The sequence below is a fragment of the Manis pentadactyla genome, chromosome 4, assembly GCF_030020395.1.
Source record: "Manis pentadactyla isolate mManPen7 chromosome 4, mManPen7.hap1, whole genome shotgun sequence".
Classification (NCBI taxonomy): Eukaryota; Metazoa; Chordata; class Mammalia; order Pholidota; family Manidae; genus Manis; species Manis pentadactyla.
This window is the reverse complement of record NC_080022.1, coordinates 31453880-31478036: the sequence shown is the minus strand read 5'-3', so window position 1 is coordinate 31478036 and position 24157 is coordinate 31453880. Positions and strand designations below refer to the sequence as shown.

Here is a 24157-nt window from a genome sequence, read left to right as displayed (position 1 = left end):
CTTTTATTTTCATCTAGGTCTCAGTTTCCAGAACAACTTAACTATGACAACATCTCCTTCACTTCAAATCCAACTTCTCACCATTTTAAATAAACATCAGCTTGTCAACTAGGTCTTGGCTATGGCAAGGATAAAATACTGGTACCCTCCTTAGCCAAGTAACAGAGGCCAACTGCTCTTTTCAAAGCTCTTGAAATAGGTTGACCATGTTTATTTTCCACTGAGAGCTCCCTTTCCATTTTACAAAAAACATCAATCACTCAAGTCCAGACCTAACTTGAAAAAGCTGTTGGGTGATAGCAGGGTACAGAGGACTGAGACCGCCCCCCACCTCCACCACTGGAACCAACTTGTAGGAAGTCAGGAGGTAGGGAAACACTGGCATTTCCCAGCCTGGGCCTAATTCTTGTCTCTAGTTATTAGTCCTTGCAGCTGATCTGAAAGTGAAGGTGGTCTTTTTGCTAGACAAAGAGCAAACTCTTTTAGAAGTCAAAACACCCCTTGCCAAAAGCTGTGATAGCAGGTAGAGGTTCTCTTACGCTGCCTACTATACCCTTTTAGGCTGCTTATGAACCACTAGCTGTGTCTAGGACACTCCAGGAGTGTTATACAGTAGAGAGGTCTAGGTTTGTTAGTGAGGACAAGGCATGGCTGTTCTCAAATTGCTGAAATGGAAGGAGGCATGTCTAAGGTTCTTCTGTATGGTGAAGACATTCTGCCAATGGAAGTCAAGCTAGCAAGGGAATGATTATGCTTGGTTTAAAGAAATGGGAGAAGAGAAAGTGACATTTCAATGGGCAGGAACTTTCAACTCATAGCTTTAGTAGGGTAGAAGTCAGGCCTCAACTATCTTCTGCTTCTGAATAGTATTTACTTGCTTTCCCAAAGAACAAGAGAAATTTCCAACTGTCTCTGAGAAGTCAAGGACCTTAGATCCACAACTCTGTATTTCTGGCTAATTTCTTTCCCCAGCAGTAGGAAATCAACCTCTGAATGCTAGAATAATCTCTGAATGACTGGATCAATCCAGAATGGGGCACTTGCCCAGTTTTAGCAGTGGCCTCCCCAACCAGAGGGCTTGTGCTCTCAGAATCTTTTCAGAAGTGAAGATTGACAAACAATGCCAGAGAATGAGCAGTCTCACATCCTACGGCCACCAATACAGTGTTGTGCAGCCAGCCCAACTGGAAAAAAGTACATTCGCTTCAGTAGCAAGAATGAACTGCTGCCTCCTTCAGAAAGGGTGAGTTTTAAAGAGTAGGCTCTTTTAAAGGACTTAAGGAGGTGCCAGCCAATTGGAGCTTGGGAAAACTTCATGTCTACAGAGGATTAAAAGTGCTCATCTTAGAATTTCAGGCCAGTTTTCAGCAATTTCAACCTTTCAAAAGCCAGGCAGCAGCTGTCCCAAATAAGATGCCAATCAACAGCTCAAACACCTACAAAGAATTGAATCCAGGCAGCAAGTAGCTGTTTCAGCTAGACACAATGTAAAAGGAGATGTATCATAGTATGTTCAGTCAGTCTAGGATGGAACGAGCTACCTGACACCCTGAGAAAGCCAAGCACACGAGGGACAAGACATGACTCTTCCCTCCAGCCGGTTGGCTCAGCAGGCAGCCCACAGAAAATAAGAGCACAACAAGCATGAGCAAGGCCTGATTTTGTCACATAAGGCTCAGTACCTTATGTATTTAAAGAGGGCTTCTGAAATAAATTCCAACAAGGACAGCAGGTATGTGGTACCACTTGTTTTGAAGGAAAAGAAGTGGTCTAAGTTCTTCTTCTAGTGACTTTTCAGAAAGAAGGAAAGCACCGCAAGAGGAGAAATTGAGCCCATGGGCACAAACCTGCAATGTTTCAAAGGTGATGTGCAACCAGGGACGACCGTGGCAGCCTGCCGCTGTAAACATCCGACTGAAAGCTCCTCTGAACACTTTACAGCTTCCAGTCAAGGATGTTTACAGTAGCAAAGACTGCCCAGAAAGAATGGAGACGCAGTGAGGCACCCCACGCTAAGGAGGGAACAGGGCACTTGCTAACCTAAAGGCCCCCAGACAGGGTCAGGATTATAAATGTCCTTTAAGGCACCCACTTATGACTGGTTATTAATATGAGACAGCATGGAAGAATGGCTGTCACTGAATGACTCTGTTTCTAAGGATAATATACTATGAAATATTCCATTAAAAACATTTAAAACTTTTTTTAACAAAGCAAACAGAACAAAGTATAGCTTTGCTTCTGCCAGACTCTGTTACTAATCCCCAAGTATCTCTACTATACCTAGTGAGTCATACAATCTGCATGCCTAAAACAATGAGCTATACAGGATAGGGATCTATTACAATTGCAATTAAGAGCTTTATGCACCCCAAGGTGCTGAAAAAACAATCTGTGTGACCTTGGAAAGGGGCAGGCAGAAGAGAGAGAAAAGCAGACATTCACATCAGTCTCATGATTGCTTAAAAAACAGTTTAAGTGGTGGTTCTCAAATCTGGCTGCACATTAAAAGCATCGGGGAGCTTTAAAAAAGTACTGATGCCTGGGCTTCCCCCTCACAGATTCTGATTCAACTGATATGGGGTGGGACCTTGGGCACTCATGTTTTTTTAAGCCCTAACAAGTGATTCGAATGTGTAGCCAGAGCACTATATAGAGAACCACAGTCTACAGTAAGAGAAAACCAAAGGCCACTCACTCCAAACACCACTGTCACACAGAGAAGCTGTTTCTTGAAAATCTTAAGATCTGTAACTCACTGGGAGCATTCTCCTATCCCAGATTAAAAATTCTGATAGAATTCTTAGGATACCTTGAAATGAGCTTCACTTTACTGTTTGTAACTAAAGTCTTTAATTTTCATTTTGTCTGCTTTCACTGAAACACCACCTCACAGGCACTGAGTTAAAAGTATCCATAAATGAGTAACAGAAGATGTTAGGGATGGATCTGGTCTAGAGAAGAAGCAAAAAGAACAGCAAATGACTTGTGCTAAGAGGAAAAGGAGCATACGTGACACCAGTATGCAAGGAGCTCTTTAGTCGGAGCAGCTGCAATGCCTTCCCAGCTCACCTGACGCTTTGGAGGTTTCAGCTCATCTCTTGGAACAATATCGATGAGAAAGTCAAACTGATCAAATTTTGTAATTGCCATGGCGATATCATTCCTCTGTAACAAAGAAAAGCAGTGTGAAAAATTAGCCTGGAGAGAAACTAGTTCACTGGCTTTGAACCCTCCAAGTTACAAGTAAGACAAGACAATGACTTCTAAGCCAAATTAAAAAGCCATGACCAAGTCTGTAGTTGAAATAAGCACAGCCTAACCTTACAAACGTCAAATGATCAGATGTGAGGGACAGACATCAACCAGAAAGAGGGACATGTAGCTCACGCTCTACAAACCAGGTATCTGAGCCTCCAACCATGGCTATATCTGCTGGATCCTACCCCAAGGACCTCCCTATGCATGTTAAAATGACCATCTTCCCAACTCAATTTGTACAAATCTAACAGTCTCAAATGGTAGGCTTCTGGTCATTCTGCAGTCAGTAAAGTTAGGCTATTATTCAATCTTATAAGCTTTGTGAATCTCTATTGAACTCTTAATTCAGTAACTTCCTGCAGTAGTTCCTAGTCACTGGATCTATGTACGTTAGTTCCCACAAGGCTATGATTTTTATTTTGGAACTTAAAATCACAGTGTTAATCCATGGTTTAAATCTTAATGTGACATGAATATTCAAAGTTTGAAATTAGTAGAACAGCAGTAGGAGTGGGTAGGGAACGTAGGTGTCAGCTGACTAATGATACTGAAATCAAGGTGTGCTCCGATGGGGTTCTAAGAATGACACTCCCTTTCTTTAAATAATAAAGTTAAAAGATTTTTAATTGAAAACCAACACATTATGTATACTTAAGATTTGGGCACTTCACTGTATGAAAATTTTAAAGCAAAAAAAAAAAAAACCTGGAAAAAACAGTGAGTGAATTTTAGTGAATGATATACATGTTCAAGTCTTTAGGGGAAAGTAAACTTTGAGATGCATTTAAAAATAGATGATTTGATGGATAGATGGACAGACAGATATGGGGTAAAAAAGAAACTTAACAGGACCAAGGTGTAAGTATATAGGTATTCACTATAAACTTTGCGTATGTTTGAACTTTCTCATAATAAAATATTGGGGGGAAAGTAACATGCTAACAAACCCTTAGCAACCTCTCTATATATCACATCTTAAGAGAAGGTGACTCATCAGACAAAATAGAAGGGAATGGAAATTTTCTGTTTTTTCCTTCCTTTGTCTCTGTGATGGCCCCAAGCCACTGAAATGCAAAACTCTAGTCCACTCTTCTTGCCAGCCACCAGCTTGATAATAAACCCTCCTGACTGAAGAAGGGGTATCTTAAGGCTGCCAGGTCTCATTTAAGATTAGTACCATATAGTATCACATTCTTGATGATGTCACCTCAAGCTATCTAAATGGCTTATCTATAGAGAGAATGAGAGAGAAAAGAAATGAAATAATAATCACCTCCAAACTATACAGTAAAGTGTTCTACAATATTTTGAAAACACAGATATTGGTCTTTTTAACATTTTGCCTTTTTAAATGCCAATAATATTTCACTGAATACTGATATTCAGAAAACAGAAATCTTAAGTACACAACTTGAAGAATTTTAATAAATGTATGTGCCCAGGTAGCTATCACCTAGACAAGAATATAAAGTTTCCTTCTATTCCTTTCTAGTCAATTACCCTCCTCCCCAAGTCTGGGGCAGCCACAACAGGTTATTAGTATATGGCATCATGTGTTATGTATTGTTTTCCTCTGGTTTCTTTTCCTTAACTTATTTTTGAGACTCATTCATGTTGCTGTATAGTTTATTTCTTTTTATTGTTAAGTAGCAATCCATATTATGAATATATCAATTTGTTTATATATTCCCAACTTGGATACTTGAGTTGTTTCCAGTTTTGTGCAATTATAAATAAGGTTGTTATGAACATTCCTATATAAGAATTTCTACCCTTTTGGGTATATACCTATGAGTGGAATAGCTGGCTCATAGAGAATGTCAAATAGTTTTCCAAAGTGATTGTATCACCTGACATTCTCATCAGCAACATATGAGTTTCAGTTGCTGTACTTCCCTGTTAACACTTGGTATTATTGTCAGTCTTTTTAATTTTAGCCATTTCTAGTGGGTATAAAACAGCATCTCATTGTGGTTTTAGTTTGTATTTCCCAAATGACAAATGATGTTGCATACTTTTCATATGATTATTGGTCATATGGATATCTTCTTTTTTGAAGTGCTTGCTCAAGTGTTTTGCCCATTTTGCTTTTTAATCTCAACTGGTCTTGAAGGTAGCTTTACTTGGATCTTTCCAAAGCCACAGACTTCCTTTTAGGCAGCAAAAAGTAAGTTCTCACTGCCTAGCTGTATTAAAATGTATGCCTCCCAAGGATGCAGATTTTTGTCTATTTTGTATTTTAATCCCCAGAGGCTAGAAAATGCTTGGCAAATTATGGTTCAATAAACATTTGCAGAATAATGAATAAATGCATGCATTTTCAATTTTGGAGGTAAAGGGAAAACGAGAAAATATGATTAATTTTCTTGGCTTTGTTAAAATAATGTCACTGTCTTGTATCTGTTTCACTCTTCCTCTTACATCTGGGAAACCTTTCCTAAAAGAGCTAAGGTCAAGCTGTTGACGGCCTCTAGAGCCAATGACCAAGCGGTCTTCGTATAATATGAATGTCGATTTGCTGTATTATAATAAAAAGAAAACAAAAAAGAAGTAAAGGATTCCCAGGAAGGCAGATACGGAACAAAAAAAGCTAATGAGGTTTTAGTTAGACTGACTCTTCCTGGACTGTCCTTTCCTCGAGTCTCCCAAAGGCTTCTAACCAGAAGTTGTTTACATCTGGAAACAGATAAATATCATTTTAGCCTCTGTTTATGGAGAGGGATCACCAAGTGAAGAGTTCAGTCACTGAGCTGTGAAAATCATGAGAGAGCTGAAAAGCAAGGTTCTCGGTGGGAAAATACTATCATGGCTCTAAGATATGCCTGCCTCCCAACAGTAGAGAAAGATCCCAATCACACATGTCAGCTTGACAGAGGCCTAACAAAGAACAATCTTTGGTCCAAAGCCATGCAAGAGAAGCAGGCAAAGGCAGATGCTTGGCCAGTTTTCCTGACGTAAGTCTAGAATATTACCTGTAGAGTCCGGCGTTTGTTATCCTCTGTGTGGATCCAGGCACGAAGAGTCAACTCTGTGATAAAAATCTGGGCTGCCTTGGCAAAGAGCACAGGGGCTTCTGCACTGATCATCTGCAACAGACGTAGGCCCTCCCTGTCAATCACCAGGAAGTTGTTCAAACCAGCTGGCTTATTCCTTGCCTCATGTTCTGCCAGAGGACTTCGGGGCAAGGGTTGAAAAATGCGAAGGTGGTAGCCTCAAGAGATTTCAAGGCAAAATAAATCCGATAATTAGGGACGAAGCAGATAGGAGGAGGGAAGAAGGAAAAAGAATGCTAACTTGCCTAGCACCTATCATGCACTTTCTTACTCTCACAATAGTCTTTCAAAGAAACTAGGGTTTAGGACAGAAATGACTTGCCCATGGAGCCTGCAAGTGGCACGGTTTAGGTTCTAACCCAAGGAGAGACAATGTGGGGAAAGATAATGAGTTTGCGAGCCAATGGATTTAGGTAAAATCTCAAGCTTCCTAACTTTTTGGGCTTTATATACTGAAAAAGATGATAACCTTCCAATGTTGATGTGGGAGTCAAATGAGATAATATATGTAAAAGCACCCAGCCCAGGGCCTGGGACTTAGTAAGTGCTCAAGTAATGTAAGTTGCCTCACCAAGTCTGACTTCAAAGTTCAAGCTCTTGGTCAAAGTTCTGAACCCTTGGTGAGGTGATCCATGTAGGACAGAGCCACAGGAAGAGCTTGGGAGTTAAGGGAGATAAGGATTGGGATCTTGGTTCTCCTATTCTGGGTGAGTTACTTTAAACTTCTGTGTGTGTACTTCCATATCTATAAAATGGAACTACTGATTCTTACCCTATCAAATCTCCCAGGGTTACTATCAGGAGGAACTGAGCTAATAAGGGAAGACTGCTGTGAACTGGTAGCTTTCTACACAAAAACAAGAGATTATTAATTTTGAATAGTAAGGAGAGAGTTCTTTTCCTGAGAGAGTTGTAAAGGGAGACGGACTCCTAGGAACACAGAAATGGCCACCCCCAAGTAAACCTTCTCACAAGTATAATTCATGTAAAACAACTCATGGACTGAAGTTAGAATAAGTGCAATAGATATCATTATCAAACACTTCTTAGAGCTCAGACCGACAAACAAGAGATTGCAATAAGATGCTAAGAAGATGGCAACTGTCCTGTTATTTGATGATACATGTTTATACTACATGGTGAAAAGAAAACAGTGATTCAAAAAGCAAACACACAGCATCTTTTCAACATCTGGAAAACCAGGATATCCCCTAATTCTCAGCAAACCCTACATAATAATTACAACTGTTCAATTTCAGCTCACTTACCAATTTTAGATAGGAACAAGTAAAGCAACAGACAATAACAATATTTTCATTCTTGTTTAATTAAACTTTGAGCTCTAGAGAAATGAGCAATAACCTACCCACTGTTTTATTTAGCTTCAATATGAGTAATAAAACAAATCAAATGTCAATTCACCTTCACATCTTCATCCAGTTTCATAATCTTCTTAATACGAGCCAGTGGGAGTTCCTGCACTCGGAAATCTTTCTGAAATAAGTGACAAGAGGTGCATAAACAGTTGGGACAAAAGGGCATGACAAGCAGCATGAAACAGTCTGATTGGTTTAGTCCCTCTAAGAAAATATGGTAGGAGAGGAGGTACAGATGAGTGAGGAAAATATAAGCTCCACAGTAAAATTCTTCTTAACCCATGCAGAGCTTCAAACAATTAAAGGGTTTCAGGATAAACTTATGATGGCTTCTAACAGTGCCCTCATGACAAGCAGCTCCAAACAATTATCAGATTCTTTGACAGCACAAGATAAAGATGCATTATGAGTGGCTCTTCTTTTTTCCCAGGTAAATTTACCAGTTTATGCAGATTAAAATGAGCTTTATGCCTCAGGAGCATTCCTCTAACTTGCTAGTTCTTTCCTCTATTCAGGGACTATCAGAACAAGAACCAGCAGCACCTGACCCACACAGTTCTCTTCAGTGACCCACAGTTGTCTTCAGCCAGCATGATAATTGGCTATTTCTGACCTGTGTACTAACCAGACACCAGAATCAGGGAGGAGTTTCTTTCCCATCACAGAAGCAAAGGCTTTGTCTCCAAAAATTTGTTTGGGGGTGGGAGTAGAACAGTATGGAAAAAGGATGACGGTGAATTTATTAGCTACCTTTTAGGAATAGCCCTGGCACTTTTTTCTTAACAAACAAGACTGGGCAGGGGAGAAACCACGTAACTCTACTGTGGATAGGATTCAGGAAAGACATTTTGACCAGCACTACCCAATTATTTGCGATTTAAGCCCTTTTTTGTTTTATTTTGATACCACTGGTATCTAAGCACATGCCCAATGATGGATGCAATTCTAGAAATAAAAATCAATTTTAGGTTTCAAAGCTGCAATGAAGACAGGTGCAAAGGGAGAGATTAGCTAAAATAAGCAAAATCCCTGCTGGGACTAGGTGTCAAATGATTGATTCTTTAAGTGGTCTGAAATGTGACTCACCAAACACAATATGCAACCCTGGGAATTTGCCTCATCATATTATAGAAGGAGCAGCTATTATTTGAGATTTGGTATCATGAACATGTGTAAATTAACTTTTATTCCAAGAAGGCAACAGAAAACCTCACTTATACGTTAAAAGAAGGCAGTGGGAGCATTTTGGAAAAACATCACCACCAACTTTCCCAGAATCCATTTTATGATTACAGAAGGAAGAACAGCTATTAAGACAAAATGTACATCAAGACGTCTAATTTCTCCAAACAAACCCAACAAACTGCTTCGCTACCACTCACCTCTATAAACTTGCAACAAAAATTTTTCATCTTTTCTTTTTCTAAATTGGGCATTAACATTTTCCAGGAAGCCCCTACTAAAATTAACCCTGAAGTGGCAGAAGCTTAGAAGTCCACTTTACTAAAACTTCACTGAAAGGAGAGAGCAGAACACCTTTCTATTCTTATTTTTTCTCCTTTTCTTTCACTTATTCATTCATGCAACTCAACCAAGAGTGAATGTATGATCCCTATAGCCAGTGGCTTAATTGTTAGAGACAATCATATAACAACATTATAATGCCCTCTCTCATACTAGAATGGAGGCAAAAAATCTCACAGGGACAACCCACCACAGGCAATTGGGGGATTGGAGTGATCAAGAGGAGTTGGCAGATGTTCTGCAGAGGAGCTGACAACTGAACTAAGGGATGCTACAAATTTGCTTGTTGGTAAAGTATGAGAATGTTATTCAGACAGAGGGAACAGCATGCACAGAAGAAAAGAGACACACACAAAAATAGCCTATTTCAGTTTTAGATGTATGACCTTAGTACAGAGGAAAGGAACAGGAGAGGGAATTTTGGATTAGGGCCAGACCCTGCAGGGATTAAAAAAAAAAACAGGCAACCACAGAAATCAATCACTGGTCTCTTCGTTCTTGTGTGGCGTAGCACACAAAATGATGATGCTAAACAGAAATGCCAAAGAGAATGCTAGGGATGATAATTCCTTTGGAAGGCTTCCCAGGATGATACACATAGCACAAGATTATGACCGCAGGATTTAACTATCTTGCAAGTGTACTCTCATTTGGCTTGTTATTTAATACAATTTCCGTAAGATTGTTCCAAGATTACTTAACCAAAGCCCAAAGCTAATAAAAAAGACCATCTTCCCCACTTGAAAGAGTACAATATTACTTTTAGAATCTCTATGAGACTATTTAATCAAAAGCAACAAGAAAGGATCAAGGATAGAGACTGTTGTCATTCCCATCTTGGACAGGTGTTAAAATGAGGCAGAAATTTACAAAAAGTCTGCTCTAAGCTCCACCCCCAACCTTTTCTTTTGTAAGAAACTTTCCCAAACCTTGAGACCTCAAGGGAAAGTGTATGAAAAGTGTAGTTGTGTGTGTGTGGTTCCTTATTCCAGACAACAGCCCAGTTTTCTATAATCTCATGCTAGCTTTCCAGTCACATATAAGGGTTTATGATAAACTTATGGGAGAGGGAAGCCCCTTTACTATCAGTAGGTTGAGGACCACTAAATTGGCTTTCAATTCAGTGCTCCCCTTGTTATTGGCAACTATGCAACTGATGTGACTAACATTTAACTTTTGACACTGATCCAAAAGGAAGAACAATTAACACATACTGACTTTCTTTCTACTCTTGAGAGTGGTATCTGCAAGGCAGAAATGCAGATACTCTCGTAGAACATGCTTCTGCTGTTGACCACAACCAAAGAACTACTTAAAAAATGCTGCCATCTGAAAACTGAAGCAACTAACCAGCAGCAGACTCACAGAACCCAAGAACGGACTAGTAGTTACCAAAGGGAAAGGGGTTGGGGAGGGTGGGTGGGAAGGGAGGGGTAAGGGGATTAAGGGGTATTATGATTAGTGTATATAATATAAGGGGGACACGGGGAAGGAAGTATAGCAGAGAAGACAAGTAGTGACTCTACAGCATCTTAATATGCTAACGGACAGTGACTGTAATGGGGTATGTGGTGGGGACTTGATAATAGCGGGGAATGCAGTAACTACAATGTTGCTCGTGTGAAACCTGAGTATAAGATTGTATTATCAATGACCTTAAACAAACAAAAAAAAAACACTGCCATCTGAAACTGCTGAGTTTTCAGAAGTCTGAATTCACTCAAAGAGAATTTGGAGCCAAAGAAAAGCCAATGGATCTCAGGCCGCACTAAAGAACATCCAGAGTGTTAAATAATGACGAGAAATATTTTCCAGACCTACCCAGTCAGGCACTCCAGCAAAGTCAAGATTTTAATCCTCTCAAAAGCAGGGATCCTCAACCTTGATTACATGTTAGGATCACCTAGGGAGCTTTTGAAAAAGAAGGTGCCTGGGTGCTACCCCAGACTAACTGCATCAGGAACTCTAGCAAATGGAGTCCTGGCAATCATGTTTTTTGAAAAGTCCTCAAGTCACTGTGACCACCAATGAAGGTTAAGGACCATTTCTTTAAATCCCTGCTACTCAAAATGATGTCCTTAGACCAGCAATCATCACCCAGGAAAAGGAAAGAATTGCAGAACCTCAGGTTCCACCCTAAGCCTACTAAATCAAAACCTGTATTTTAACAAAATCCTCATGGGCTTCATATAGAGAGTAAAGTGTGAGAAGCAGTGCTCTACAGTAAAGGCACAGTATAAGACCTGTTTTGTTAACAGTCCAACAACCTTCACTTCCAAGTTCCTGTTAACGTGATTTGATTGTAATGTTAGAAATGTCATCGTCCAATCTGGAGGCACTGAAGAAGAAAAGATGTAGCTGGCAATTAAAAGAAAGTGACCTAGGCATTAAATTACAGCTAACTAAAGGACTGAATGGGGTGCAGGGAGTTTGTTGAGGGAGGATTAGATTTTTCAAGATTCAGTGTTGTTGCCTGCCTCCCCACCCACCACCAAAAAGACAAAGTTTACTTTTTCTTCTCCAGTTTCAGAGGTCTTGAGGGACAAAATTCAATGCCAAGAAGTCTGTTAATTATTGTTCCCAGAGCTCTGCTAAGCAGGAATACAGTATTTTGCATAATTATCCCAATGTACAATCATTTTGGTATAATTTTTAACCAGCTTTAATCCCAGCTGAATACCACCTGGATTTATGGACAAAATTACAGAGCCTTTCTTTCAGAGTGAGGAGAGCATGATGGCTAAGATGAAAGGTTAACTGCTTTTGCAGAGCTCATACCAAAATGACCGGAACCAGTGTTTCCAATATATATCATCTAGCAAACTTCAATTACTTGTTTTTGGAACAATCTTTGTCCCAGTCTTAGACCACAACACCTTATGAATAGTCTCCTGAGTTTTATTTATGTTTGGATAGTTTGAACATATGGATGGACCTTTTAAAAAATCTGTTAGACAATTTGGAGATATCAACCTGAGAGGCTCCGACACATTGAGGAAATCTGCTTTAAGTGTTGTTAAGAATAAACAAAATGCTAAAACATCTGGCCATGCAGGCAGAGGTGCATTCAAAGAAGCAGACACTTTTATGTGCCATAGGCAGTGGGGAAAGTAAAAGTCTTACAGAGGAAAAGACCATCCTAACTTTACTGTATTGCATTCTCACTCAAACTTGGCACTGATGTTATTTCACACTACATCTGAAGTGGAGGCGTCTGATTCATTCAAATATTTATTGTGCACCTATTAAATGCCAAACGTTAAGCATCTGATGTAAGAGATTCTGTGATAGCAAGCAGTCTAGGAGTCTTTTTCAAGGGCATATGGGAGGAAAATTCTAATTAGCCATCAATATTTCTCCTTGCCTTCTTTCTCTTCATTCATAAAACTTTAAAACTGAATCCCTCAAAGTAATTCACTTTAACCTCTCATGGACTAGCTGTCTAGGTACTAAAAGTTGGTCAACACCACAATCTACTTTGTTGGCAATCAAACCTGAAAATTAAATCAAGTAGGATAAAAATCAAAGCCCAGAGTCTGGAAGAGATATTTGCACGTTAGCCAAGAAGTGGAAGCAACCCAAATGCCCACTAACAGATGAGTGGATAAACAGAATGTGATGTACATACACACATATATGGGATATTATTCAGCCTTAAGAATAATCAAGAAATCATCTCACATGACATAACATGGATGAACCTTGAAGATATTATACTAAGTGAAAAATAAGCCAGTCACAAAAAGATAAATACTGTATGATTCCACTTACATGAGGTACTTAAGAGTGGTAAAATTCAGAAACAAGCTCCCTGTATGGCCCCGGAAGATGACTGGTTAGCCAGAGACGGGTAAGATTCCTCAAGGGAGGAACAACCTAAGACAGGCACAGTCGCAGGGGGGTCATCAGGTGAGAAATTGGGGATCAACAGAGGTGAGGCTTAGAACCTCACCCCCCCATTCTGAGAGAAATCTTCTGCATACGTGGATGTTTTATTGCCCTTGTCTAGCTTGGATTAACACATAGTCTACAGGCACACACCTTGATCATCTACATTTGCTCTCTTACAACACTAAACTATGTTTTCTACCTTTATCTTGTATCTACCTACCACTTCAGCATTTTATTAAAAATAATAATAATAAAGAGAGAAATGTGGTATCCACACATAAATCAAGTATAAAAATCAAATGAGTATTCATATTTGAACTGACTGTTTATAGTTCATAATGCATGAGCAAAACCGAAGGTTTCTGTGATGGCTGCCCTTGTACTGTTCACCATGTAAGAACTTATTCACTATGTAAGAATTTGTTCTCCATGTAAGAACTTGTTTGTTATACCTCAGAAGATTGGAGACTGACGAAAATTAGGCTTGGGGTGGATTAATGATTGTGCACTGAGCATTGACTCCCCTATACAGAATTTTATTGTTGTTAACAACCATTTGATCAATAAATATGAGAGATGCCCTCACAAAAAAAAAAAAAAAAGTATACACTTCCAATGGTAAAATAATAAGTGACCGGGATGTAATGAATATAGTCAAGATATTGTAACAGCTTGGTATGGTGATAGCTGGTACCTAGAATTGTCATGTATATAAATGTTGAATCACTATGTTGTACACCTGAAACTAATGTAATGTAATACCGTGTGTCAACTACCCTTCAATAAAAAAATAATTATCTACAAAAAAAAAAAAATTCAGAAACAAGCTCAATGATGGTTAGCAGGGGCTGGGGAAAAAGTGAAAACAGTAGTTTTGTTTAATAACCATAGAGGTTCAGTTGTGGAAGATGAAAAAGTCCTGGAGATCTATTTCACAATATACTTAGCATTACTGAACTGTGTGTTTTTAAATTGTTAAGATGGTAACTTTTGTTATGTATTTTTTACAATTTAAAAAAAATCAAAACCTAACAAAATGCAGAAAAATTAAGTGCTGAGCTTGAATCTCCCAAGTTCATCTGGCCACTTGCTGGACTGTGGGTTTCTTGTTTCTGCACTCAAGTCAGAGTGCTGACTTGCTGCGCTGGCCTAGTGCCACCATGCCCCAGGAGGGCACTAATTTTACACCAGGCTGACCCCAGTGCTTAAAGCTGATAAGCTTATCCAGGAGATTATCCACTCAAGCTATGAACAAAATGCCCCACTTTTGACTTTATTTTTTTCCCTCCCTTCTCTTTTATATCTCAAACACTACAGATAACTACTACCTTTAGACTACAGAACAGAAACAGTGAGTTTTCAATGGAAACCCACCCATGAATACAGGCCACTCTTAGATAGGTCAACCCAAGCTCAACTTGCTGAAAATTCCCTAAATCGGCAAACATGATCTATGGGTACACAATGAATTAGGGTTTTACTTCTAAAGTCAGTGGGTACTTATCACAATAAGTTATTTTGTTTAGTATATACATTCATTACTTGTTTATAGTATGTCTCCCCCACTGGAGTATATTTTCTGTCAGTGCCATGATCTTGTCTGTCTGCTTCACTACTGGACCCTTAGTACCTAGCACAGCCACAGTAGTTGCATAACAAGTATCTACTGAGTAAACAAATTAACTAACATTGCATGTCTGAGGTTAAAGGCCACTGACTAAGAAATTGCAACATTAGTTCTACATTGGGAAGGGATCCAGTATCTGCTCTGGCAGCATGCTTAATAACTTCAGGGCGAGAATGACATATCTAAAAGAGTTCCTTCAGTATTTGCTAAAATGACACCAAATGGAATATTCTTCATTAAGGACATGACACTGTACTCTGAAAATATTCCAATTCTAACCTGTCTCACCTCCTGCTACCACTGTTATGCCACTTTACTCCTTCTCCACCCCCATCTACACAGTAACCTCCAGCTAACTCTGAACTTGGTGCTGCTATTCCTCTAAACATAAGGCCCACCCTGCTCAGGGCCTCCACACCTTTACGAATGCCCTTCTCGCTGCCTAAGTTATAGTCTCCCATCCTTTTCCATCTGGTGAATGCTTACTCATATTTCAAGACCTGACAAAAACGACCCCTTTCCTAAAGCCTACCTAACTCAACCGCGAAGGAGCAAGTACTATCTATATGGCCTCTGCACTCCCACAGCACTTTGATTTTTACTGCCTCAGGCTTATCACTGTACCTGACTCAGTACTGAAAAAAACACTTAATGAATAAATGACTGGTTATAATTACTAGATTGTAAGCTCCTCAAGGGCTTGGGTTATATCTGATTCTTCTAAGCCAGCAATTCTCAATAAGGGATGTTTTTAGCCTCTAGGGAACATATGCCAATGTCTGGAGACATTTTTGGTTGTCACAGTTGGAGAAGGAGTGCTACTGGCATCTAGTGAATAGGTCAGGATTCTGGTAAACATCTATGATGCACAGGACAACCCCTCCTGACAAAGGGTTATCTGCCCCAGACCCTCATCTAAGTGTATCTTTTAACACCTGGAAAGAGTGCCTGCTTCAATTGATTTGCTGTTGAATAAATTGCCCAATAGTGTTCACCAAGTTCTAGAAATTTGGTAAGGCCACTAAATCAGGCCTAAGAAATGAGCTACAGCTACTGAAAGGAAGATGAAGCTCTGTTCTTCTGCATTCAACAGAAGATACGCTTCATATTAAACTACCTCCAAGTCAGAGCACCCACCACATACCCACATGATGAAAGAAAGCCACTTAGAAATAAAAAAATCCTGGTAGTTATCTCACCTGAGGGAAATTCTATTTTCATTTTCCCACCTAAAGGTCAGGAATGAACTATGCCTTCGTAAATGTGCTTGAGGTTAAAAATGCTTTAGTCTAAGTGTTTGTTATTCATCTTGTAGCTCCTTTACTTTAAAAGCTTCTCATTCTTTCTTACCACTGTTAAATTTCGGATTTCTTCCATGACACGAGGCCAGAAGGACTGCAGGCTTTGCTGGGCATCACTGCTACTAGTACCACCAAATCCTCCTTCTGTGGACATTTTGACAACTGAAAACAAACACATACATGAGCTACATTAGAAGTAATAAAGTCAGATTTCTGTTCAGGCATTACTATCTCTCCTTGTGAATGTTTTCACTAATTTAATTTTTCAATCTGAGAAGATACATAGTTGTGCTAGAGAGGTTCATAACACAAACTTAAACCTTTGCAAAAACATACAGAGGAAAGTTTTCCCTTCTACCCAGCTATGCCACAGAGACTATGAAGGAGCTCCAACTAGTAAATCTAAAACTGCTTGAAATCCTAATGTGAATCAAGAGCTTTTAATGTCTTATCCTGGGAGGGAAAAAAAAGGCACTTGGTTGCCCCAGTCTGGTCCATAATTTTCAATGCCATTCCTCCAGTATTTTTTCAAGTTCTACATGATTTCTCACACTTCATGCCATAACCTGCAGCAGATACATTAAGGGTCTCCAGTGATTAATATTGCACAGAAATGTAAAGCCAAAGTCTTTAAAAATAAGAGCCTATTTTTTTCTTTTTAGACACTTGACCCCATTTCTTTGGGGTTACTGATGATTATTCTTTCTTCTAATGTTAAGCTGGTCTGCCTCAAAGGACACAAAAGCGCTAAAGTCTAGGCCAATAATTGAGTGGTGGCACAGTCTCTGAACTGAAACTCCTTCCTTATCCTTTCCTTACCTGAACCTTGCTGTTAGGCACAAAGCTAAACAAAGCACACCATCAACTGGAAGCTTTAAAGATGACTGAACAACAATAGGGAATTAAATTTAGAGTACAGAGAAGTTCAGAACCTTCATTTGGGCAACTGCTTTGTGATAGGGGAGAGAAGATGAATAAGGAGGCTCCCCACATCAGCTGTAACTGTAGATAATACTGTAACGTCCTAAAAGATTTACAGGGGTAAGTAAAAAACTCCAGATGGCTTAAATGCTTATCTGACAAATACTTCAATGCAAGAAACAGTTTAATTAAACACAAATAATGAAAACTTGGTGATGTCCTAAAAATTTCTGTTCTGGGAAATATTTTTAAAGATTTAACATGCCAGTGACAGGATGCTGGCAGAGAGCTGTGTAAGTCATTAAGAACTAATTCTGCAGGACTGAAGAAAAGCGCCAAAGCCAGGTGTCACATGACCAAACATTCCTTTTCAGGCTCCATGTGGATCCATGCTGGGCAGATCACTATCAACAGAGTGGAAAAAAGGCTGACAAATCTAAGTTTAGATTGTGATGATGTTTGATTCACTTTTAAATGTTTGCCTGGGATTGTCCTAGAGGTCTCTGATTTTTTTTTCTTTTTCCTTCTGAAGGAAATGATGAGCCAAAAGAAATGGAAGGAAAACAAGAAGAGTACAATCTTCAAAGCAGAATTTACTCTGGTGTAATCACATTAGTGGGTGATGAGGTAATGGGAAAAGGACTGGAGCCAACTTCTGGTGCCGGAGCCCAACAAGCATCTCCATACATCAACAGGAACTCTAAGTACTAGGAAGCAATATGATCTTGGAATTTCTGAAGGGAATTAAAGTGAAGAATACTGAATCACAGTTGGAAATGACTAGATAAAATCTTGAGTTCTAAATAACCAATTAAGTCCTCTCAACTCAGCTCCTGTAACATGTTCACTTATATGCATAGGACCTATACACTAAAAAGATGTATTGAAAACAAAGAAATCAAGGTAATCTAGAGAAGTTTAGTTATTTTTATTAGTAGATTCTTACAAAGTGCTATGATAATGAAGAGAATGAGATTCACTCTAACCTATTAAAAGAGACCAAAAAAAAACTTTCTACAAATGAAAATAATTATAAAAAAAACTTTAAAAAGAACCTAACCTTTTATTCTATGGATCCATGGACAGGCCTGATTTTAGCAAAATCTGCCATGTAAACTGCTATTGTCAGGGGAGGAAGATGTCAACTGCCAGTGTGACATCTTTATATACTTGCTAATGATGGGTACGTGTAGCTTGAGTGCAAAGGTCTGTGAGATTTACAAAGTTGGTAACAAGTTTTGGTTGTCCTCTGATCTCTTCCCACAAACATTACAAAGGTGCACAATTCACGAGGCATTTTAAAAATTATCTGTGCATAGTCTGCTTTTAAATTTTTAATTGATCCAAAAATGTGCTGTTGCAATCAGTTCCCAAACACCTGTGCAGTCAATAGATCATGAATGAATCTCTGGCTTGGCTCAGAACCACACACCGCTGGAGTGGAGGTTGGGCAAAAAACAAGTTACCAAATCTTTCTGGAACTGAACAATGTATTAAAGGTTTTTAACTTAAGAGGCGCATCCGCATTAAAAAATCACAAATGGGTAATAGCAAAATATGAAAGTCAATAATAATGTCCTTTATATTTTATTGCATCATAGACGTTTAGAACTGGGGGAGGGGGGAAGGCATCAAGAGCCACCAGGCCCCCCTCTAAAAGATGCTCAAGGTTCTACAACAACCTCTGTCCAACACCCTCAATCCCACCTGAGGTGGTCATTCAGCTTAAACATGAGCATCTCCTTTATAGTTCTGGGAAACCGGCTTACTGGAAAGGCATTCAGAATTTCCATCTTTGGACAGCTCTGACTGCTTCTTTACATTAAGCTAAATTTACAAAGTTCCATTTGAGCTTAGGATTTAGAGTTACAGCCTTTATGATTTTCCAATCAGAAATCTCTTTTTATACATTCCTGACTTCAAAAAACAAAGGTATTCTCATCAAGAACAGAAGATTCTTTCATGAGGGAAAAAAGAAAAAGGATTTGAGCACATTTTCTAGCATCTTGCACAGAGATGATTAGTAGCTAATTCTTTTAATGTCTCTTGGAAGAGCACAAATTATTAGAAAAGGTGACTACTTTTATTCAAAAGGTTTTCCTTAAAGCAGATCCAGTCTTTACAAAGGGCTTTAAAAATTAGAACAAATCTCAAGCAACGGATTTTCTGAAAACAAATTGGTATTCTCAGTATTTTCTGAGGCACAACTTAATATTAAAAGAACAAAACCTAATCATAAACAAATTTTGCTCATCGAACTCCCCAATAAGTTAAAAAAATATAAAGAAACCTTAATTAATCTTACCACTTACTTTAGTAATTTAATACATTAACTGCAATTGAATTGATTTTGCTCTAGCAGCAGCCTATTTGTAACATCTACAGTCCATGGAAAATGTGCCAGGTTCATCTTCTATGGTGATGAGAAAAGGTATGTACTTAAAGGTAAGAAGATTTACATTCCACGATCTTTTTTTATTCTATGTAAAATTCCTATCTGTATCACAGGGTAAAGCTATTTGTATACAGTTAACAAGGGCAAAACTGCCTTAAGACCAAGCCACATTAACTTAAGTCTCTCATGAAAAATGCAGTATAGAATTTCTCAGATTTAATTCATTAATAATATTAAATTTATCACTCATGTTCCTTGATTACTTTATAAACACTTGAATAAGACTGTCTACCTAACAAAGACTTAAGGATCAAATAATGTATTGAATAGTTGTTGCCAGAAGTAAGTTCAATTCCCAGTTATCTATTAATTGATCTGGTTTTCAAGACCATTTCCTTTCCAAAGCTAGAGAGGAATCAGTCCACAATGAAAAGGCTGTTTCTCCAATGCTGAACTCAGCTGCCATCTCTCCACAAGTCTTCTCCAAACATCCCCATCTGGAAGTGATGGCTCCTTCCTGTGAACCTTCAGAGCCCTTGATCTGTACCTCTTTCTGCCCTCACATCACCTTGTATGATCATCATTTATGTGTAGTCTTATATTTACCCTTCTGATTTATAAGCTCCTTGTGGGTAACAACTTGAACATAATTCATCTCTGGATCCATCACAGCATTTAACACACACAATGAGTATTTACTCTTGAATGAAGGGGCAAGGAAGTTCCTGGGTATGGCCTTTCTGAGAAAAAGAGGCCTCTTGGAAAGGTTGGCCCTGAAACAGACTTATTGGGATTGCACAACCAACCATAAGTAGTAGTTGTATGAGCAATTCTGGGGAGCTCGGAATAAATGAGGTTCCCTCTGGCCTTTAAAGAAACAAGGACTACAATCAGAAATACACACACACACAGTCCTGGAAGGTGCAAAGCACACTGGAAGCCTGGAAACATGAGTGAGTACCATTCCCAAGTGTACATCTTTTTGAAAGTCATAATCTTCTCAGAAAGATGACCAGGAAAGATTAGCAAAGTTTGAAAAATTAATGACAACAGGTAAGGAGGAGGAGAAGGGCAAAAGCTCTGTTTAGCCATCCATTTGCAAGGAGATAAGAAGATCATGAAGAAAATGAGATGATTCAATCCTATCACTCAAGGATGGACAATTTAGCTCTCATTCTAATGTTCAGTTGATCTTTATCATTTTGAAGAAAGCTCAGAAGTTTTCAAAACATCTCAGAAGCAGAGTGCTCCTCTTGGAAGACTCTCTTGCAAGTCTTGCAAGCTCTTGCTCTTGACCAGGTACCATGCTCAACAAATTCTCCCTTAGTGATATGCATGGACATGGAATAGGATGTGTCAAAATTATCAAACTCATAAGATACAAGAAGAACAAGGACTTATTGCAGTATTCCCTGGTTTCTAAAACTCTGAACCTCTAGGTTTTGGCTCTCTTTTCTTGGAATGTACTTCATTCTCTACGAAAATCCTTTATAATGTGCCTAAACCCACAATACAGGTCTTTGAAGTAACTATAACCAAAAAATGTTGTTGGGAGATAATACCTAAAACCATAACATGACAGAAACTTCAAAGAAAAAAAAGACCACAGGAAACTCCCTGAAAATGAAGCCCAATCCTTGACCAATGCTGCTTCCTATTAAAGTACTAGAGCTGACCCATCCTAGTCAGTGAAGTTTTTTTACCTTAAAACTATGCTCTCACTGTCAAATGCAAGCAAATAGGTATTAGCCCAGTTTTGACCAAAAACAGATCTAAATACTGGTACCATCTGTCCCCTTAATGCCCCCCGAATCCAACTTGCAGCCTTTGGACCTTTCAGGCTATGGTATTCCTGTGTGTTTCCAACTTGGTATGTATGAAGTATTTCCCTACATTCAAAGCTCATACCTTCACTCCCTTTTGTGACTTGGATTTTGGTTATGTCTTCCTCTGTCATTAGATGACATGCGCTTTTTTTTTTTTGGCATCATTAATGTACAATTATTTGAACATTATGGCTACTAGACTCCCCCTATTATCAAGTCCCCCCCATATACCCCGTTACAGTCACTGTTCATCAGCATAGTAAGATGCTATAGAAAGTTGATGTGCTTTTTAGTTTTGCCCAATCAGCAGCACTATCACAAGCACTTTGTGTTCCAGTACTGCTCAGGTATTTACTGAAGTGAGTTCCATGTTTATTTGAAGTAGCTGAAACTGCTGCAGTGTTATACTTCAAGTGGTAAGTGAGAGATAAAGAGCAAGAATATTAATATGAGTAAATAGATGGATAAGAAGGGGGTAGGATTTAAGCTAATTTGTGCTTGGTATTTTAGGTATTCTTCCAAACTACAAAGAAAAGTGAAAACTTAATTTGAGAACTGACTTTTAAAACAAAACAATTCCATCAACAGACAATTTGGTTTTGTTTGTATAGATGGATCAAAGAACATAAGCCATTATCAATCACAATGGCTAAAAAGCATTTCAAGCCTTACGGAGGCCTCTCTACAATAAAACCAATCTCAAACTGACAACTACAGGAGAAAAATGGCACTCCTCTGGAACTTAAAAGACCTAAGTTCGTGAACTGGCCTTCTGCACAGTAGCTGGCAGCTTTGGGCCAGCCATTCCACTAAGCCACTCCAGGAACAATATATATTGAACATGTATGCCAAAGGGATGGTCTGGTATGGGAAGCAGTAAATAAATGAATACAAGGGAACACAGGGTGCCTAGAAAGGAGGGTTCAATAAAACACTATCAGTATTTTGTATGAGGGAGAAAAAAGATCAAATACTTTAGTGAGGTATTCAAAAGCGAAGTCCGTGAACTACAGCTTACAGGCCAAATCTGCCCTGCAGTCTGTTTTAAATTAAATTTTACTGGAAGACTGCAACCTTTATTCATTCACATTCATCTAGGGTTGCTTTCACACTACCATAGTAAAGGCAAAGAGTTAAGAAGGAACCATATGACTCACAAGCTGCAATTTTTATCTGGCTCTTTACAAAAAAGGGTCAGATAATATTTAGAACCCAGTTCTAATGCACTGCTAAGTGTTTTATTTCACTGAATCCTTCCATGGTAGACGTAGTGTTATCCCTCATTTAGCAATGGGGAAACTGAGTGCTGGAGGTTGAGAAGACTGCCCCAGACCACACAGCTGTTCTATGGCCCCCAGACCTGTGCAGCCTCCAACAGGAGTGACAGGCCAGCTCCTCTGCCCCACAGAAACATTTGTTAATCTCTTCGACCCTCAAAGAGTAAATCAATTCTTGCAGGAAAAATGGTGAGTAACTGGTTTTTCAAGCCCTGAGCCTGAAAAAGAATTATGACATGAGTTGGAGACAGAAATAGTGCCTGTAGCCTGAGTTAGCTGTATCCTGAAACAAAGAGCCATTTTGCTTACTGGTTCCCTTCTAAGATTCAGAAACCCTGAGAACAACTGCTTGCCCAGCTTCCTGCAGAAGCCTGAGTTTGACTATGTTCAGGAGAGGTGAGAAGTATGATTTTGAAGAATGAATCAAAGATGTCAACATAAGAGCTTGAGAGTTTATAGACTACTTGTCATATACATTGCCCTCAATTGATTTTCTCTCAGCTCATTGGTAAAGATATCAGTATTATTCCAATTTTATAAATAAGAAAGCTGAGGAGTGGGTATCTTATTTGCTCATGGTCACAGTATAGTAAATAATCAGAGTCAGAAACTCAAAAGCTCTAAAATTCTGTTCTTGATTTATTAAAACTTACTTTTTCTCACTTTCTGCACTGTTTTAAGGTATGTATGCAGAGATGCACAGTCTTGACTTGGACCTCTAGCTCAAATCCTTAACCCAGATCATTTTTATCCACTTGCTCCCAACATGTCTGTGGCAAGAATAGAAGATGTTAAGGCACTGCTAGCTCCTATCATATAAGCATGCTTCTCTTATTTCTGTTGTCTCTTTTTCAATGCTCTGTTACTCCTTTTTCTTTTCTATGTTATCCTTCCCCTTTGCATGTCTCTAGGTCAGTCCAAGGCACCTATGAATACTCAGCTGTGAACAGGTGGGGGCAGTAAAGTACAGGGTAAATACAGAGAGAAAAAATGTATTGGACCTGAAGGTTTTGCTGTTCGGCTACTAATTTGCTATTTATGATCTTGGGCAAATAACTTAACTTCTTGGGCCTCTGTTCACCCACAGTGGTACTTCACATAGTAGTTGCAGCACACAAATAGGAAAATACATGCTAGAAGGCCTCAAAAAATACCAAGCATCATCCCAATGCTAGATGGCACATCATTACCATTGCTCAGAGCTACACAAGACATCTACTTATTCCTGGCCCAAAAGGTCTCAGACACAGGACCAAGCCCAAAGACCAATCACTCTCCTTTAGATACTATAGCAAATAAGCCAACTTGCTTCTTTCTCTAATTTAGACTACTTACTTTAACATGTTTCGTAAGTGTCCAGTTTCAGATGAATGAAAACAAATGCATTGAAACCTCCTCCTACCTTATTTCTAAACATGAAAAAAAAATTAAAACCCTTTAAACTATTAAATTTAGAATCGATATACTCTTCCATATAAGCAAAGAATTCAAGATGGGAATGACTAGGAATGCTCCAAATCAAATCCCCAGAATGTCAATGATCAGTAACTATGCAGGTTTCCCCTCCAGACTAATCCAAAAACATTTAAATTCTTGGAACATGTTTCCTTGGACAGACACCTCAGACTTCTGTAACCTAGGAGTATGTGGCTGTTTTGTCTTGCAGAAGGAATCTGGTTTGTTATGCTAGAGGACAGAGGCAGCA

The 24157-nt window shown here is 38.9% G+C and overlaps 1 protein-coding gene across 4 annotated transcripts in view; it reads right to left on the bottom strand.

Moving 5' to 3' along the window:
* The window catches only part of NFYC (nuclear transcription factor Y subunit gamma), a 70745-nt gene that overhangs the window by 12897 nt on the left and 33691 nt on the right, over nucleotides 1-24157 (bottom strand). For 3 of the 4 annotated variants that reach the window (XM_057500082.1, XM_057500081.1, XM_036892874.2), the window contains exons 2-5: nucleotides 16083-16195; nucleotides 7737-7808; nucleotides 6234-6347; nucleotides 3073-3168 (exon numbers count right to left, since the gene is read on the bottom strand). In XM_057500082.1, the coding sequence (XP_057356065.1) occupies nucleotides 3073-3168; nucleotides 6234-6347; nucleotides 7737-7808; nucleotides 16083-16187 (387 nt within the window). In that variant the 5' untranslated portion in view covers nucleotides 16188-16195. The remainder of the gene's footprint in view (nucleotides 1-3072; nucleotides 3169-6233; nucleotides 6348-7736; nucleotides 7809-16082; nucleotides 16196-24157) is intronic. The other variant, XM_036892875.2, reaches the window with a different exon arrangement.